The sequence below is a fragment of the Hippoglossus stenolepis genome, chromosome 3 (assembly GCF_022539355.2).
Source record: "Hippoglossus stenolepis isolate QCI-W04-F060 chromosome 3, HSTE1.2, whole genome shotgun sequence".
In the NCBI taxonomy this organism is placed as follows: Eukaryota; Metazoa; Chordata; class Actinopteri; order Pleuronectiformes; family Pleuronectidae; genus Hippoglossus; species Hippoglossus stenolepis.
Window position 1 is genome coordinate 28,825,451 of NC_061485.1, and position 18,639 is coordinate 28,844,089.

At 43.9% G+C, this 18,639-nt stretch overlaps 1 protein-coding gene across 6 annotated transcripts in view; it reads right to left on the minus strand.

Annotated features, from left to right (window-relative positions):
- Positions 1-3,338: 3,338 nt before the first annotated feature.
- Positions 3,339-18,639, minus strand: part of setd5 (SET domain containing 5) — a 32,753-nt gene continuing 17,452 nt past the window's right edge. Inside the window, exons 3-25 of one of the 6 annotated variants that reach the window (XM_035152190.2) lie at positions 17,573-17,675; positions 16,921-17,153; positions 16,629-16,687; positions 16,330-16,517; positions 16,070-16,108; positions 15,116-15,400; positions 14,763-14,911; positions 14,485-14,602; positions 14,256-14,365; positions 13,821-14,070; positions 13,593-13,676; positions 13,289-13,450; positions 12,818-13,195; positions 12,467-12,727; positions 11,908-12,025; positions 10,812-11,041; positions 10,578-10,634; positions 9,958-10,443; positions 9,458-9,550; positions 6,631-6,914; positions 6,375-6,496; positions 6,188-6,276; positions 3,339-4,793 (exon numbers count right to left, since the gene is read on the minus strand). In XM_035152190.2, the coding sequence (XP_035008081.2) occupies positions 4,224-4,793; positions 6,188-6,276; positions 6,375-6,496; positions 6,631-6,914; positions 9,458-9,550; positions 9,958-10,443; positions 10,578-10,634; positions 10,812-11,041; positions 11,908-12,025; positions 12,467-12,727; positions 12,818-13,195; positions 13,289-13,450; positions 13,593-13,676; positions 13,821-14,070; positions 14,256-14,365; positions 14,485-14,602; positions 14,763-14,911; positions 15,116-15,400; positions 16,070-16,108; positions 16,330-16,517; positions 16,629-16,687; positions 16,921-17,153; positions 17,573-17,675 (4,468 nt within the window). In that variant the 3' untranslated portion in view covers positions 3,339-4,223. Of the gene's footprint in view, positions 4,794-6,138; positions 6,277-6,374; positions 6,497-6,630; positions 6,915-9,457; positions 9,551-9,957; positions 10,444-10,577; positions 10,635-10,811; positions 11,042-11,907; positions 12,026-12,466; positions 12,728-12,817; positions 13,196-13,288; positions 13,451-13,592; positions 13,677-13,820; positions 14,071-14,255; positions 14,366-14,484; positions 14,603-14,762; positions 14,912-15,115; positions 15,401-16,069; positions 16,109-16,329; positions 16,518-16,628; positions 16,688-16,920; positions 17,184-17,572; positions 17,676-18,639 lie in introns of all 6 variants that reach the window. The other 5 variants (XM_035152189.2, XM_035152188.2, XM_035152192.2 and 2 more) reach the window with 5 other exon arrangements.

An 18,639-nucleotide genomic window follows, 5' to 3' on the forward strand; every position in this document is an offset into this window, starting at 1 on the left:
AGTCTGCTCTTCGTTTGGGTCTCTCAGGGACTTGTCCTGATGACATTACAGTGTTGCTGTGGATCTTTGCTTCAGCTCATTGTGCTGCTTAAAGGTGAATCACTGCCTTGCATTCTCTGTGTTTCTGTACGAGTCTGCATTCATCCTTCCCTCAGTTCTGACCAGTCTCTGCTGCTGAGAAAACCCCCATAACTGGATGCTGTGGTCACAATGCCTCAACAAAGGTATCAACCAGGTGATGAGCAGAGTCTGATGAGTCTTATGAAAAACTCTGATCTATGTGTCACCCCAGTTTTATCACAGGTTTACGGAGTGTTCTCTGGACTTCATGGTTTGATTTCTGTCCTGAGATATAGTGGGACCTGCTTGTGTCGGTTCAGTTTGACACACGTGGAATGCAGTCAGGAGACACATCAAGGATAATGAAAGAAAACAGGTCTACAGTTAAAAACTGTCTAAATGCTCTGTACACTTTTGGTGTATTTCAGTCTTGGAGAATAAAAAGGTGCAAAATATGTACCTGAGATAAAAAAAAATATATATCTACTAACAGGTTTTCACTCAAACAAATATGATGAGGTGACACAAAGAGGTTGTCATCAGAAATTCTGTTAATACTTTGCTGGTCATAATATTTTAGCTCTTCATGTATAGTCTAACTTATGGCCATGTCTACTACAGGTATTATCTGAGTACTTTGTCTTTTTGTTTTTAGGATGTATGATTGATTCTACCTTGTATATCTGAGTTTGATTACATGAAGATTGTGGCAGGTTGGGTTTCATTTTGAAAGTATGAGCTCTTAATATAAACATAAAGACTCAGTGGTGACATGAACTCCTTGAGTGATCGCTGCTCTTATCACTGGACTGTGCAGAGTCGTGCTTGGTGGACGGCCTTTAAGGGCTGTCTGGAGCGCTGAGAATAACAGGCCTCACACCAGCAGCCCTCTGTGTGAGACAACGTCCCCCACCAACATGCCTGTGCATGCACTCGCTTCAGGCAGACGTCTCCACCTGCTCTCTGCATGTGAGAGGGAGACCAGGCTCAGATGGTCTCACTCTGACAGAAACTCGGGCTCAGAGTCATGTTTGACCTCAGTGTGGGTGAAACACTTCTTGAGGGTGAGAAGCATCTTGTGTCTGTATGTAGCAGTAAATCAGAGGGGAAATGAACATATGACCTTAGTGATCCTCATGAGGAAAACACCCACAGAAACTCACAGCCTCTTGTTTCCTGGGTGTGATACTGATTTGTATGATTATGAATTTTAAGGCAGCATGAGAATATAAACCAGCAGCAGAACATTCATTAATCTGACAGAGAATATTCTCAGCTACAGTGAATCTGTCTATATGAGGCTGTCACATCTCATCATTCACACAATGCTTCCCCCTTGTGGACAATATTGATGTTTTGTTACTAACACTGAACAAAGTCTTTTAAAAACGGATTACCCATCAAGGAGGTTACGTCTTCATTGCCGTCTGACTGCTCGCAGGATTATGCAAAAAACTACTGAACCAAGTTTACTGACACATAGAAGGGTGGGGTTTGAGCCAAGGAACAACACATTAGGTCTTTGGATTGGATTTGATTCGGGGGCATTTCCAGGAATATCTTTTCTCTTTCTTGAACATTGCGAGATGGGGAGTTAGCCTTGGTGAGGTGATGCCCTTCAAATCTAAATGTCAAGAGACAGAAATGAAGAGCAGTAGTAGCAGCTAGGAATGATCCTGTACAGCATTAGTTAAAATAAATACTGTTATTACTGATTGACAGCATATTAATGATCTCCCTGCGTCTTTGAGACTGACTGTAATCTCACGTATTTTGTCAAATTTCATCATTTAATAAGGAAAACTACAATTTGTGGATCCTGGATGAGGATCCACAACAACATTGCCCTGTTGTTCTGCTGCAACCAGTCACTTGACATGTTGGTTTTTGTATCCTTGGCCTGAGACACACATTTTACTTTGCACCAAATTCCAATGAAATTCCAAAATGAAGTAAAGTTTTTTACATCATGTAATGAGGATGAAAGGAGGAACTGAATGAGCCAGGTCATAAAACATCAGGGGGGGGGGGTTCATGTATCCTCATCTGGTGTTTGCCGTCGTCCCTAAATTAAACCATGTAACATAACTGGATCTACAAGCACACTGAAGTCACACTGCAGCGTTTTCCTGAAACAAAGGAAAACATGAATGACATACTATCATCTTACCACATGATCTGAAGCAACTTGTGCAAATACATGCAAGCAACTGCCTCAAAAGACACATCACAATGGTAGTTTTCAAAATACATTACCATCATGATTATTTTATTATCAAAAAGGCATTACATCTCTTGCTTTTTAAATCTTTTGGAGGGGACAATTGAAATAGTTACTACTATGATCTGTGTAAAAAATAAAACAAAACCAACAGAATGATCTTTACAAAAAACAAAGAGTATGCAGTGTCTGGTTTTTGGAGGAACCCAGGAGAAGACCCCATGATTAGCTTCCAACCATCTGACAAAAGTTGGTCACTCGGACCCTAAAAACAAATATCATGCGATAAATTCAGTGTACTACATTTTCTCCATACAAGTCTATATCACATTTCTTTCTATACAAGTAAACACAATCATACATATTGTCCTATTTTGTCTTAGGGTGGATCGCTTTCATTTTAAGGTGCTGGTTAATTTTGGGTCACAACTTTTTTTTTTGTATCTGTCAAACATTCATGTAACATGAGTACCCTTCTGTGTGATGGTGGAGGAGGGGGCTGCTGTTGGGCAGGTGGGGCCCAGTCACATGACTGGACCCTCGGTCCTTTGTAGTCTTCCACACAAACGCAGTGGTTTTCCACATCCGCACCAAAAACAAAGTCTGGGAGGAAAGAGCGACTCCTGCTGTCAGCCTGCCGTCGCTCCGAGGTTCCCCTGCAGGGACCAGGAGTACCATCGCTTTAATTAAAGTCAGTCTGAGAAATAAAAATACAGCATTCTGTGGAAAGGGAAGCAGCTCTCACAGGAGAACACAGCAGCTTTTTTCAAACCTAGGTTTTATAAACAATCCAAACACTCCCTCAAAGATTCCTTTGCCCAGTTTTCCTCTGTGTCACACGGAATGCAATGGATTGGTCAGAAAAAATACATATATATATATATTTATTTTAAAAACTCCTGTAGGATAAAAAACTAACATTTTAACTGAGAAATAAAGTTGGATTATCTACCCCTTATTTTGTTCCTGCATTCCATCACTACAACATACGATCAGTATGAATTAGGAGAAAATTTAAACGGATCCTAACTGATATGACAAGATGAATGCAGCCAAATGTGGGGAACATAACTGGATTTCAAATTTATTGAAAAAAAACAAAAAAAAACAATGCAGCACCATGAATCATAAGACCTGTATGTCTCAAGTACAATATCAGAAGTCTACAGTGGAGTCGTCCTAAAATGAAATCAAAACAGTCCAGTGGGGATGAGAGAACAGAAGATAACTAAAAAAAAAAACAGAAGAGTGGAACGGACAGAACCGTGAGGAAAAAAGGGCTGTGTCATGTTTAGTGAGAGAACATGGAAGCTGGTAATCATATGGAATGACCCTATTAAAGGAAACGCCCCTCCTCCTCCCCATGCCTCGAATGTATCTCGAGAACGGATGATTAACAATTTGCCTCTGCTTGTAATATTTTCCCCTTTTCCTAATCAATCACTTTTACTGCAGCACAGACTCATTTATATGCATCTCAGCGTTTATCCAACCTCGGTGCCATGACGACAGGTACACTTTTTATAACTTTGTACAGACATTTGTGAGGATGTTTTGGCTTTTGACATTAGAGAGCCTGTTTGCACAGTCCGGCACATCAGCGAACACTGGGGACAATTTCAAGTTACATGTGATTTCTTGTTGTTTTTTCTGTGTGTTTTATCTAAATTGCTTTTTCCACTGATTCCATAATGATGTCCAAAGTCAATGATTAGCTTTGTGCAGAATGTGGTCATTTGTTTTTTTCTGAAAATAAAGAAAGAAAAGACAGAAAATAAGAAAAGGAGAAATCCTTAAAGAAGTCCTTGCTCCTCTTAGGTCTGTACATTTACCCTCCTCACACTCCCTGAGCCCCATTTCACCACAGCTTCAGGGGCTGAGGGGGTACACAGCTTCATACACACTCACTCGCTCACACACACAAACACACTTGAACAAGGTCCTAAAAGCTTCCTGACTGTGTCCTTACTCCGGGTCCCTGGAGGGGGGAGTGCTGGAACTGGCTGAGGCTCGTCCCTCTCTGTGGGTAGTGTGTCGATCCAGAGGCCGACAGCAGCCTTGAGCTGGCCTGCAGCGTCGCCTGGCTCGGGCTGCCCGATTTCAGGCTGCGAGATGCCTGCTGCTGACTCCCTCTGGAGGCCAGGGTCCCCGAGTCTATTTTAGTCTGCCCATGGGCCCTGGGTCCCAGGGCGGGGGCCCCTGCCAGGCCACTGTTGTTCAAAAGACTTGCTTTTAAGTGGCTGTTGCCGTAGCCATGGGCTCTGTCCGCGTTACTGCTGCTACTCTGCTGGTGTAGAGACCCTGCGGGCGGCCGCAAGTCTGAGGATGAGGTGGGGGTGGGGGAGTGACTGGGGTAGGTGGATGGAGGGTGGTCCTGGGAAAGTCCAGGGTGGGAGGGGTGGCGTGCGAAGAAGCTCTGGCCTGATGAGGGACTGTAGGATCCCGGGAATGGAGAGGTGGAGGTCTGCTGGCGGAGTGACGGGCTGTCAGTCTGCCGGTGGCTTTCTGATGACTGAACACAAAGAGACACACTCACTACTCTGTGGTAATGACACGGGTTGAAGGTACATTTCATGTCATAGAGAGAAGAAGGTAGATGTGAACGAAAGACAAATGTTTAAAGGGGACATAGCATGCCCATTTTACCACAAGTTGATATGGTTCCTTGGGGTCTTAATGAAATGTCTGTAACATACTTTGGTCAAAATACCACAAGGATCATATAAAACAGCACCCTTTTTACCCTGTATGAAACAGCCCTCCACAGAGTGACCTGTTTTGAGTGCCTGTTCCTTTAAATGCTAATGAGCCAGCTCCCCCCTCCCCCCTCATGATTTTAAACGATATAAATTACATATTTTATATGATATAAATTATCAAATATGCATCCCATACTTTGTATTCCCCTTCTGTTGTCCTGGAGTTTTAATTTTCCCAATCACATAATTAAATGTCCCCCTCTGCCCCCCCACTACAAGCACACAAGCAGACAGACAGAGAGAGAAAGAGATGGGTGGGGGGGCTATGAAGACCATCATTTACCCCGAAACCCGACATTCAACGGGTACAACAACAAGCGGAGAAAGCAGAATCGCGGGCTGACCTTATATATACAGTCTATGGGGCTGACCAGCGGAGAAATGCCGTCCCGTGTGAACAGCCAGGCGGCTGCGTGCTGGAGAACGGCGCTGCGCTGCCTCAGCGCGCTTCCGCGTCCGGTGTTAACCCGGCGTACAGTAGTGCTGAACACTGCGGAAGTCTTCCACACTGCTGGCTGTGTGGCGCTGACACAAATTCCAGCTCACGCATTGGAGAGCGAGCGGTCGCGCCCGAGCAATGCTGCAGCCTCCCAGTCCCAACGATCCAGACAAATGCCACATGTGAGTGAATCGCGGGCTGACCAGCGGAGAAATGCTCGTCCCGTGTGAACAGCCCCAGGCGACTGCGCGCTTGGGAACGGCGCTGCGCTGCCTCGCTGCCTCCGGTGTAAACCCGGTGTAATGAGTGTGGGGGGGGGGGGCAAGACCATGTAGGGAGACTTCCAGTGCCTTGTTACGACACAAAACCCAGGAAGCTCAATCGAGTCGCTCAAGCATGACGTTTCTGACTTAGAGGAACCATAACAAAACGCGCAAGTTTTTTTTTCCCCCAGAGTTTTTGGGTTGGTAGACATGCCAGATACCCACATTAACGTGTAGAAGCACTAACAAAGTGGAATTTGCATGCTATGTCCCCTTTAAGCTATCAATCCTGCCAAAATGCACTCAAGGCATGACCATAATACACTGGCCTCCTTAATTACAATGTTGAATCAAGTCTTGAACATAAATATCCAGATATCCAAAAATAGCAAATACCCAAACACTGATGGTTGAGGAAAAGGATCACTGCATACAGTGTGTCTACCTGGTGTGAGTACACGGAGGGACTGTATCTGTGGGGACTCTTCATGGGAGAAGCCATGGACGCTGCCTGCATCTCATATCGATCCCCATCTGAAATCACAGAAAAGGTGGATCAACTCCAGCACTAACCAAGATACAATTATACACTTAAATCTATAGTTTGACCTTTAGGTTTTTAATCGTCATACCAAACTCCTTCTCTGTCGATCCGTCACTCCTCTTGTAGATCCGCTCCATCTTGATGCTTCTTAGCACACGCTCGAGGGCGCCCTGGCCTTCCCTTAGACGTTCAACAGTAGTTGGAACCATCCTTGGATAAGATACAAATCCAAAGGTTATCTGCCGCTCAGCTCTGATCGCAAACTAATCAGGAACAATGTCAGGTGAACAGCTTGACAGGTGAACATCTTAAAGTTAGTGAGCCATCACTCTCAGGCCCCTCACCACTGGTTGTTTTCCTGGCGCCGGGGCTCCGCTGACGGGCCCTGGTGGTCTGGAGGACTGACCTCCTCTATCTGTGGGATAGGGTTCATGTGTGTTGAGGAAGAGAAGGAGCTGTGTGGGGAGGCTGGAGGCTGCATCTGCTGATGGGAATGGGCGTGATGGGAATCTTGGCTGTAATGGGAGCCAGGCCGGGTGGGGGTGCCACCCAGGGAGGAGCTGCTGCCAAAGGGCTCTGGGTCTCGACCGCTGCTCTGCTTCCTCTTGCGGTACTCCAGCAAAGACACCTGAGGCAGCAGAGGGAGGAGAAGTGATATTAAACAGCTGCTGATGAAGGACGGACACACACTCTGATATGACTTCATGTCATTCATACAGATGTTGGGCCGCTGACTGAATCACATCATTCACAAAAACTACACTGAGTGATGGGCAGACCGCATGCACCACACCAGAGAGCACTCACCTGGAAAAAGTATTTAACACTATTTGGTTCAACAAAAAGAACAATACCTTTATCACCATGGAAACCATCTCTGACATGAAAATGATACTGTATGCATTTGGTTCCATTCCATGAACAGACTTGTAGCCATGAGAAAGACTCAGTGTCTATCACTTTATGGGTTCTGAATTAGTAACATACAGCATCTGAAGCTTTGACAAGAAAGCAGGCAACTTTGAATGCACCACGCCATGATGCAACCACGCTGAAACAACAATACAAACACTCATGTCAACGTCCACACAAAGTTCGAGCACACGCACAACATTTAAACACACCTCGACTCCTCAACAATGAAAATGAGAGCACTCGTCCCAGCTTAATGTTGTCATGACACAGGAGAGGCTTGTGGGAGGAGAGGGTGTGTACATGAAGGAGGGAGGGGGCGGGATGATGATAACGTCCCTGACATGGATGGCTCTTGTCTGAATCTTTTTAACGGTGTAAGATTACATAGAGAGGAGACTGCAGAAGGTAGTACAGCAAGGAAATTACCATAAAGCTCCAAGTGTCAGTGGTCACATTGACAGGACCGAAATGAGACAGGCTGGCCTACAGAGCGTGTGATCTGCGTCACCAGCTCGTCCTACTTTTCAGTAACAGAGCTGAAGTTGGACACGCAGAGAAGGTTTTTAATGCCCCTGGGTTTTTTGAAGAGTGACACTCAAGCAACTGACGTCTCATTGCTTGCAAATGCCATTACCTCTTGGGAAAAAAGCACAATGAATCCTGGAATAGGTTGGGTCGGGACAGATCCGCCCAATGGAGCCTTTGTTTCTCAGGGCTTGAAGGACGCATTTGTTGACCGCATTTGAAGGAGCATTCAAAATGGGATAGCCGAGTTGTACCGCTGTGATGCAATCGATCATCAATTGAAGCCTCCGAAGGATACAGCCCTTGAATTAAGACACGGCTACAGATTCAGCTGTGTTTTAGGTAACTCTTACATGCCTCTCATATATTTAGTTGTTATTAAACCTTCTAAGAGCTGGTGAAGAGTTCTTTTATTTATCTATTTCCTGTTCTATGTAACTGTTTAAAAGATTTATATTTGTGTTATTTTGAAAAAGAAAACTAAGTTAAATGGTAAAACTATTTAACAAACTAGTCTTAACAACACCCTCATCCATCATTTAACCACTCATCCAAGAGGCTTCTTCAGTCCAGTTTCCTATGTATATTTGTGTGTATAGGCAGCCATGACCTGGTTGACTGAGGCTGTATCCATACTACTACGTTTTCATTTCAAAAGGGCGTTTTCAAACTAAAAACAATCTCTGTCCACACAAGCTCGGGATCAGTTTAAATCCCTGTCTGTAATAACATGCTTGAAAAAACATATCAAATGACCACTCACGTACACTCGGCATACGCATGCTGGTGTACACAGGAAGCATTCGGTTGTTAATTGCAGAATTGTTGCAGATTACTGGAATAATAGCTTGTCTCCTACACATGTAAGCAGTTGTATCATTGTCAAATACAGAATTTAACTGTACAACAGCTGTTAGCAAAGACAACAGGGTCACAAACGCTTGTAATTGATTATCCATATAAATGGATGTACATGGATGTAGCAACATGGATAATCAATTACATTTACTTCCTGGAAGGGGTTCATGTGATAGGAGGCAGACGAATTAGTGAAGGCTTCATCCTGACCGAAAATACTCAATCAGCAAGCGGTTGGGAGTGTCTGTCACCGTTTCCAGACATCTTACTTTCTGCTCATTCAGACTGAAACACAGCCTAAAAGATTTAAAACTAAAATGGGGCCAATAGCTTTTCCAAACTTTCCAAACGGTTTTAGTGGCTCTAAAACTGCGGAATAGTGTGGACGCCAGGAGCATCCTTAGCAGAGTTAATGCTTTTAAAATGAAAACATAGTAGTGTGGATGCAGCCTGAGAATCTTCCCAGATATCATTATCTTAATTTTAATGACATTAAAGTAAAATCCCTGATCCCAGCAAGACCTTAAGTGTTAGAACCGCCAGTAAAGACATGGGACTTTCCCACGGTACCACGGTAGAACTGGATGATCAGTTTGGAAAGAGCCATGGGTGAGATGGAGGAAAGACGCATGAGCTTCATCTTGTCATGAACCATCAGCCTCTTGTGTTGAAGGTGATGGATGAACCTCTTACTCACTTCAATGAGTTTGACTGAAATGGCAGAAAAAAACAAACTCCTGCTCAAAACTATAGAGTCAGAGTTCAATGTAGGTTTTGAGGAGGAGAGGGTGGGGTGGGTTGTTGTATGCAGATGCAAAGAAACAATATTTACATGCACACTTCTAAAGATGTAGTTGTAGGGAGAATATTCACCATATTTTGTACTGGCTTGTATTCACTTCTTACAGCTATAGCCTGGTAATCTGGCTTCCCTGTCAGCAGACTAATGGTATGCTGGTTGGCCCTCTGCCTTGGAAGAAAAGTGGAAGAGAAACTTGGCAGAAAGTGTCAACTAACAGCGAGGGGGAGGGAGGGGACTGAGGGAGAGGGAGGGGGAGGGTCAAAGCTACAGAGTGGACATCATTTCAGATATACACAGGAAATGCTTATATATGTTTCATTTAAATGTCTGATGCTTGTGGATGTGTCTGCCTGACACAAAGGGCCAATTGATATATTTAAGACAAAGTCAATGGGCAAACATAGAGCAAGGGGAGAAGCACATCATGACGTTCGGCTTGTCAGTTTGCACATATCACACTCAAAATCATTCCAACTTGAGAAGAAAAGATTAAACTCCTCAAGATTTACCCAAAAGCAACCAAATAAAAAAAAAACTGTTCACAATCAGAATTAAAAGTCGGAGAACTTGCCTTCCTCTTTTGTGGTGGGTTGCTGGTGTGAGGAGGTGTGCCACTGTCTGGGTAGCCTCCTCCATAATGAGGCTCACCGTAGGGTGACATAGAGCCGGGGCCCATATCTCCCATCAGCCCCTGGCCACTTATGGAACTGTGGAAGGACTCTGCAGGGGAAAAGCCTCCTTCTGACAGGGACTGGCGGCAATCGGGGGCCACGGGGTTTCCAAGGTTTGCATTGAGGGGCGAGCAGGTGTATATGAGGTTGAACTCTGTCCTGAAGGCCTGCTCCCTGTTTTGGGGGTTTAGGTCTGAGGGAGCACAGGACACTGGGTTTAGGGAGCTGGTCCCAACACATGATGGACCCTGGGAATCTTGGCCTGAGGCGCATCCAGGAAGAGAAAGGTCATCTGAGGTCATGGCCACAGGGCTCTCTAAACTGGAGGGGAGTGACAGGTCCGGGAACTGAGGCCGAGGGACTTCAAAGTCTGTCTGAAGACACGGCTAAAGGTAGAAAGGGACAAAAGAATGGAAAGACAAAACTAATCAGACAAATTGCAGTAACCAGTCAGCAGTACGCAGCATGTAAAGGTATATATCCGCAGTTAGGAGTTAGTGGCACAGAGCTGGGAACGTACCTCAGGTGAGATGGACTCTGGCCGGTGAACAGGAGATGCCTCAGGGGACGATATGTTCTGGAGAGAAGCAAAGGTTGTTAGAAAACTTCACAGTGTCAAACACATGGTGTGTCAGAAAACATTCATTATATTGGAAAATCCATCCAGGTACATCAACGGTGTGTTGGTGTTGACTTTATACGACTGGTGAGGATGGATAATAGTGGTAGTAGATGTATGTGGATGTGCACTTACTTCAAATTGCAGCGGTGTGTTGCAGCGGCTTGCGGGTAGCGAGGGCATGGGTGAGTAGATTAGGCCATTGGGCAGCAAGGAGCCACAGGGGGCATGGAGCAGCGGGTGGAGGGAGTCCTCTGGGAGTGGCGGCGAGATGGGTGACAGTGGGCGAAGCAGGTTGTCTGAGGGTGCTGGTGTCGTCTCTGCCGTATACTTGGAGAGGCGCTTTTTAATTGGGGGATTGACTTCTGCGATTTTAAAGACAAAGACAGTTGATTAGTGCTGATCTACAGTGGCAAGGAAAAGTAAGTGAACCTGCATGTTTAAATATAGTCAGATCTTCACCAAACTACAATAATGAACAAACAGACTGGACTTGTGAGTTACAGTCAGTTTTAAAAACATTCCAATATTTTAGGTTAGATATTTACAAGAAACACCTGCTGATGTGAAACAAAGATCTCAGAAGACTGAGATTATAAACTGTATTATAAAAGTTGCATGAAGCTGGACAAAGTTACAAAGTAATCGCAAAGACTTAAGTGAGTGACTTGTAAACAGGGAGCAGCAAAACAACACAGCCCTTTATTTCACTGCACTTGGATATTTTTTTGTTAGTTGCTTCATCTGTCATTGTTAATGGCTGATTAAAAAGTGTGGGGGTGGAATGTGTGAACTTTTGAAGTGGAACATGCAAAAAAGTTGCAATCGAAAGTTTGAGAATGATTGAGGTACATTAAATCTACAACAGAATGACTTCAAACTAGGAAAATCATTGTGCTGCAGTGGCCCAATCAGAGCTCAGACATTAACTCAACACAGAAGCCGTGGAATGAGCTCAATAGAAACATTCACAGCAGAAATTCTGAGAGCACATCTGAGCTGAATCAGCTCAGTATTAAGAACTCTCTCCTTTCTCCCCAGTGCAGGTCTGATGTGCAGGTTGTTGCTGATAAAAAAGGTTTTGGAATGTTCACTTACTTTTTCAGCCGGCGCTGTGAATGTTTTAATGGTTCACGTACATTTCCTTTTCACTGAATAAGATCTAAATCTCTTTTTCCACCATTAGTGGACGCAGCACTAAATAAATCACCTTGATTGGGTATGTACGTACCAGTGGACAGGGGGTTGGGGGTGGATCTGCTACTGGTACTTTGCTGAGAGGAGGTGGACTCTGTGCCATCTTCCATACTGGCTGAACAGCTTTCATCCTCCACCTGCTTTATCCATCTCTGTGTCAAAACAAGAGTAATGTCTCATTAAAAATAAAAACTGACACATTTGTTCAGACTAAATAAGCCTATTTAGGCTTCACATACAAAAATATCTTTAACTTTATAAAATACCTCTGAAAAGTCTTGAGTTTTATAAAAGTGTTTAGAATAAAACATATTTCATAATAGTGTGAGCCTGAAAGTCTCATTCAATTAAATTTTATTTGTATAGTGCCAACTATATAACAACCTCAAAGCACTTTACATAGTAAGGGTGAGATCTTACAAAATTATAGATATATAAAAAACACGTCCCACAGCAAACAAGCACTTTGGCGACTGTGGAGAGAAAAACTCCCATATACATTATAGTTTGTGTCTTTATGGAAAGGTTCAATTAATTTCATGACCAATTTAAGGAAAAAAGAACAGAATATGATGCCTCGCTGCATCACTTACCTTTTTGTAGCAGCCATAAGTGCCATCCATTTGGAGTGGGCGGGGCCTGCGTCTCTCTGGGTTAAAGGGGGAGCCGAAGCGGACGTAGTGTCTGGGTGCGGTGCAAATGAGCGATGAGTGGGAGAGACCTGGCAGCATATTGAGGGTGGTGGCCAGCACCGTGGGGTCAGTGGTTATCCGCAGGGGGCGCTCAACAAGCACCTCTTGCTGGACCTTCTCCCCTCCAGGTATCTTGTCATTCAGCCACTCTGTCACAAGGTACTGAAAATTCAAAATCAGAAAAATTATTAGAAAAGATTGACTTGACCACAGATTAGCCAAAATCCTACTAATTATTTTATGTTAACTCACCTTCTTGGTTTTGGGGTAGCGCAAGTTGCCTCTATTTATGCAGTTTAGACCCTGACTGTCTCCATCAAGTAGATGACCCCCTAGACCACTCTCTCCGTGGCCATGTTCGCCACCATATGGACCCTGAGATCCCTCCTCATCCAGAGCAGCCCCTTGCTCAGCTGATGACGGCACAGCTGCCAACGCTGCAGCTGCGGCAGCTGCCGCTGCCTGCTGGGCGAGAGCTTGACGCTGCCGCCGGGCCCGCTGCGATGAGCTTGACCGGTAGCGAGAGATCCGACTTTTGGGCCGAGGCTTTGTAGGTCGCGCAGGTTTAGGAGGGGCAACTGGGGTAGTGGGGTAGGGTAATGAGGTCTTTTCTTCAATAGATGGCGCTTCCTGTAACAGAATAGGGCATGATTAGAGCAAAAAATAAGTAACATTAATGGAATATTAACAGATATGAATAACTACTTGTATTCCCTCACTGACCATTACATAGGTGGTACGTCGCGTGCTGACCCCAACTCCAGTGCTGTGAGGTATGGGGGTGTTCCCTGTGGGGTTTCCTGCCCCGTCCTCAGTTTCTACACCCTCCTCCTTTATCTCTGTTCCTCCCACTCTCCTCCTCCTATTCACCAGACTGTTTAATGTCTACATGACGAACAGGGACACAAGAGATGAGTGACAAAGGCAGAGAATTGCCTAAAATGTGGATGACTGATGTATTATTGGAACTGGAATCCACCTGTCACCCTAGACATAGATATTAAGGAAAGTACTAAAAATGCCGTACTTTTTTACTGGAGATGGGGAGCCCATTTTCATCCACCTCTCCATCCTCTCCGTCTTCCACTTTCATCTCATCCATTAGACTCTCCTAATGCACATACACAGGCAGAGAAAAAAAACTAAGATTAAGTACAAGAAGTATTTGGCAACAATAGGTATACTATGGGTACCTTTAAAAACTTAAGGGCCAGTTTTACCGTCCATTTGTCTTAAGCTGAAGCTACACACACACCTCTGCATCACTTGTCCCCTGCAGCTCTTTGGCCTCCTGGTGCTCATCTAGGGTCTGGTTGCTATCGCTGGTCAGACAGCCCTCGATTTCCCTCCTGCGAGCTTTTCTCCGACGGGTCTCGGCACCAATCAGAGGAGAGGGAGGCAGCAGAGAAGGGGGACTCAGAAAGTTCTCCCTGGGGCTCAGGTTGTGCTTCTGCACCGGGCAATTCTGGTTGCCCTTATGGCAGGCACAATCCACTTTGTAATTACTGGTGGTTTGTGACAAAGATAAGAGAATTAGACAATAAACAATGCCAGAGGTGGAACAGTAACCAGACAGTTTTCAAGTAAAATAAAAGCTTTCGACTGACACCAACATGTTTTGTATTCATATTATCTACTTTATGTCTCTAGACAGGAATTGGACTACTTGTGATAGGAGATCAGTACTGACCAGCTATTGAACTCATAGTCAAATCCAATGGTGACCTCAGTGTCCTTTGTGATTTGACTGACAGCGTAGATGCAGAGATGGAACATACCCTCAGCAATCATATGTCGGACCTGTGGAAGGCAAAAGATGGACATTTTTGAAAAGAGAGCACCCTGATTTTCACACTTGGAAAAAAGAATTTCTCCATTAATGACGTGTATATTAATATAAGAAAAGCTAAATGACTGACCTCAGCGTTGGGGGTACAGGACCTTCTGATGAAGCGTGCATCATTTCCAAAGGTCCGTGCATCAACACACATCTCGACATCGTTAAATTTTGAGTAAAACAGCACAAAAGGGTAGGGTCTGGAAAAATATGAAGACAATGTTGTCAAAAACAGGAACTGTTTTATTATTCTCAAAATACATGTGAGAAAACAATGGACTTTGAGGAAGTATCCAGCTGTTGTTGGACACAAATACTACACTCATTATAGCCCATTACTCATATACTGTGATGTCTTACTTTTTAAAGAAGTGCCCGTTGACCTCAAACTGTTGTTTGAGCATAACCTTTCCCCGATATTCAATAATGAGTGTGTCTGGTTCCAGGTTCTTGGCTGCTCGGAGGATCTTCCTGTGTTTCTGCACCCTTGTTACCCGCCCTAACTGGAGCTACAAAACACCAATCACAAGTCATTATTTGCAAAATATTAAAAGGCATCATGACATTACTACAGAATAGTAATTAGGGTGTTATTATAGGCTTCATTTTGCTCAACATATTGCACCTTTTCCAATGCTGCTGTTTTACATGCATGCACTGTGACAAAATAAAGTCAATCAATATAATGTTAATGGATGATGAATGGGGCTAACCTGCATCTGTGAGCCCAGCACTGTGTTGTTACAGGCCAGCTCAGTGCGGTTGATGGTGTCCATGGCATCAACAGAGGTGAGGATCTCTGTGGTGGAGGAAGGCGTTGTGGTACCACTCTCGGGGGTGGTGGTGCTGGCAGAAAGATGAAGCTGCATCAGTGTCTGGACATCAGCGCTGTACTGGTTTGCCAGAGCCTCCTCATACTGGTCTGTCCACTGGCGGATCCTGCTCTCCCAGCCCTCTGCTGTGTTCTCATCCAGTACGCTGGCCTCTGTTGTAGAGTTCTGAACAGAAGAAGAAACCTTCTTTAGAGGATGAGACAAGGTTAAAATATAGTAGATGTCCAGACCGTGTATGGTCAATATATGAAATTGAGTAGAATACTTTCTACAACTACTTTCCACTGAAAGTCGCTAAACTCTGCCCTTAATTTGTCGGTTTCTCTTCTAATCTCTGTGCTCAAATACAAAGTATTTCACAAGAGTCAAATTCCCAATAAATCTTCCCATGTCCACATTTGTATTTTGTAAATGTTCAGGTTGTTGGAACAAGTATGAAATAGTAACTAAAACACAACCTATGTTACCCAGCAGTCACTCCTGAAATCCTGATTTTGTAATCAAGCAGAAGAAAAAGCTGTGCTGGGATTTTCATTATGTTTACAGGTGAAATAATCACTGATCACAGAATGATCGTCAAAATGCGGTTCGTCAAAAAAGTTGCTGGATATTTAGCAGCAAAGGAGCTAATTTAAAAACACGTCTCCCTATGATGTAACAAAAATGGTTTGTGCCAATTTATTTTGAAAGAGAAACTCCATCACTCAGTCAGTCAGACATTTCTAATGCTTGCCATGCTCTTGCCATGCTGTTGCGGTGCTAAAATTGAATTATGACACCTGCTTAACCGTTTAATCTAAACATATGTACATAAGTGGTTAACTCTAATCTTACCTTCATCCTCATGGACTTCCGGGAACCCTCTCTAAAAGCCTGAAAGAAGGAAAATAACCCAAATCAATATATTGACACATTGAACAGTTACTATTCCTCAGTAAAAAACAAAACTGAGGCTTTCTCGATGTGAGGAGCCTATAAATACACTGGGTCTCAATCTAATGGATTTTATAGGCTTTCTCGATGTGAGGAGCTTATAAATACACTGGGTCTCAATCTAATGGATTTTATTTTAATGGATTTATAAGGGCTCATACCTTGACCTTTTTGCCTTTTGGTGTCCCACGAGCCTTTTCTGTGCTCTTCTTCCTCTTTTTGGATTTGCTCCTTTTGACCCGGTTGACAGTGAGTTTGATGCTGGTGGGTGTGTGCTGGGTGGCGGTGTAGGAGATGGTGGACGGCGACACCTCTTCATCACCACTCTCTGTGGCACTACTTTCTCCAGCTACAAAGAAAACACAAGTATGTAGGGCAAGAACATCAATCAGTGATGCGCTTCACGAATCCCAGTTACAAATTGTTAGGCACGGATGAACAAAAAATATGAGACAAATACCTGAGATATTTTCAGTCTTCCTGTGTTGGCCCTCTGCTCCTTTCCTCCTGTCAAGTCCTCTGCAACAACAATGACAAACAAGCACTTAAAAAACTGAAATCATTTACACTCAACAGTGTTTAAAGTTTGAAGGAAACAGCATTTCCTACAGTTTCACCTCAATTATTTATGAGCTTCCAAATGGTTTGCTCTGTTTGAAGTATTAACGTATTGCAGAGTAGTATCACATATGTAATAAAGGTCATCAATGTTGAACTACAGATCGATTGATCTTAAAGTTTTCCCTTCTTACCTGCAGTTGTCACATTTGATGAGCAGGCCATCCGGCGTCAGGCTGCAGTGACACCAGCCGGCCACGGCCCCTTCCTCCTCTGAGGAGCTGTCGCTGTCCGCTGAGTTGTCCTCTGTAGTTTCATGATAGCGGGAGCCGAGGACCACGCCGTTGAGATCCATGCGGGGGATGATGGTTTGGGAAAGCGGGGAGGCGGGTGGGGTGGGGGGTGGGGGTGCGCCATAGTTGTGATCCTGACAACACACAACGGAAGACTGTTGCATCTTCAAACAACGGGTGTTCAGGCAAAAAGGGAAACGGAAAATGGAGATGAATGAAAATGGGGGCAAAAAAACAGGTATGTGAAACAGTACAGCTGTTAATAAAAGAAGCAGTCTGTGGTTACAAAAGACTAACAGCAGGACAGACATTCTTGGATTCAATCAAACTAGAACCAATCCTTACTTTTACTCTTACTGTTCTATTTATAGAACAAGGAAGTTGAAAAGATTAGAAAAAATAAATGATTGCATAGATTAGGTCAAGTTATTATTTTAGCTTTCAACATGCTGTAGCAAACTTATCATTGATTAATAGAGATCAATACTTATTTTGTTCAATAAGACATGCTATGATTAGATTTGGTGATTAGAAAAGAGCGGTATTAACTCACAGCATATGGTAGTCCCCGATACCCATGACTCTGTGCGCTCCCACAGCTGTGGTTGTTGTAGTTTTTCTCATTCACGGCAGGACTTGCTTCAACTGACTCAGGGCTGGAAAATTTTGAAAATTATTTCTTTAAGGAATAAAGATAAAACAAGAGCTTTTTCGTTTAAAAAAAAAAAAAAGCTGATATTTTCCACAGCTGTTAAATTACCAACACTTTTAATAAATGTTTCAATCAGACACTAGATGGCACCAAGATGCTGAAGTTTCTCTCCAGCCTGGGAATGCCGCAATTGAGGAAATACAATGTGGGCCGCCATTACATTATGCAACTCCTTCTGCCCTTTAGCTGAGGTCTGGCCAGACACAGAGCAAGCTTGCCTTTTCCCTCTGGTCCTCCTAAGCTGGAGCAGACTTAAATGTCAGAGAAATCAAACTGACAAATTTGAGATTTTCTACACAGGATTTTGTTTATCTCAGCAGAGACTGTGTTTTTTCCCTTGTGTTAGAATCAGTTGCCTTGGCTGAGGTGCAGAGGAAACTGGGGCCATGATCAAGGGTAGATGGAGAGAGGCCAACTGGATTGCACATAACTTGAGCCTCATAAGCAGGGTCACCTACAGAGAGGTGGCAAGTGTGTTCTTATTGAGTCCATCTGTGGACATTCCCTCTGACACTACTCCAAACAGCCTGGGCCTGATGTCGAGGTAAGATACCAGTCTACCTCTCTGACACAGAGCCGGGGCAGGATGATACAAAAAAAACATAACTGGAATGATAATTAGGCTGAGGGTGGCCTGTCCCTCTGGACAAAACGTGAAAATGATTACACGATAACTGAAACCTTCACTGGTATTAGAAAACAGAAATTGCCATTTCATTCTGTTTGGCACAAAATGTACTGAAATACTGCACCCAGTGAGATTATTCAAACAGATAGTGATCATTTCAAAATCAAGTTACAACAGCCATTGCAAACTACCCTGTAAAAAAAATTAAAACAAGAGTGAGGACAACAGCAGGCCACTTTCACAATCCAGAATTTTTTATTTTACAAAAACATTTTTGTTG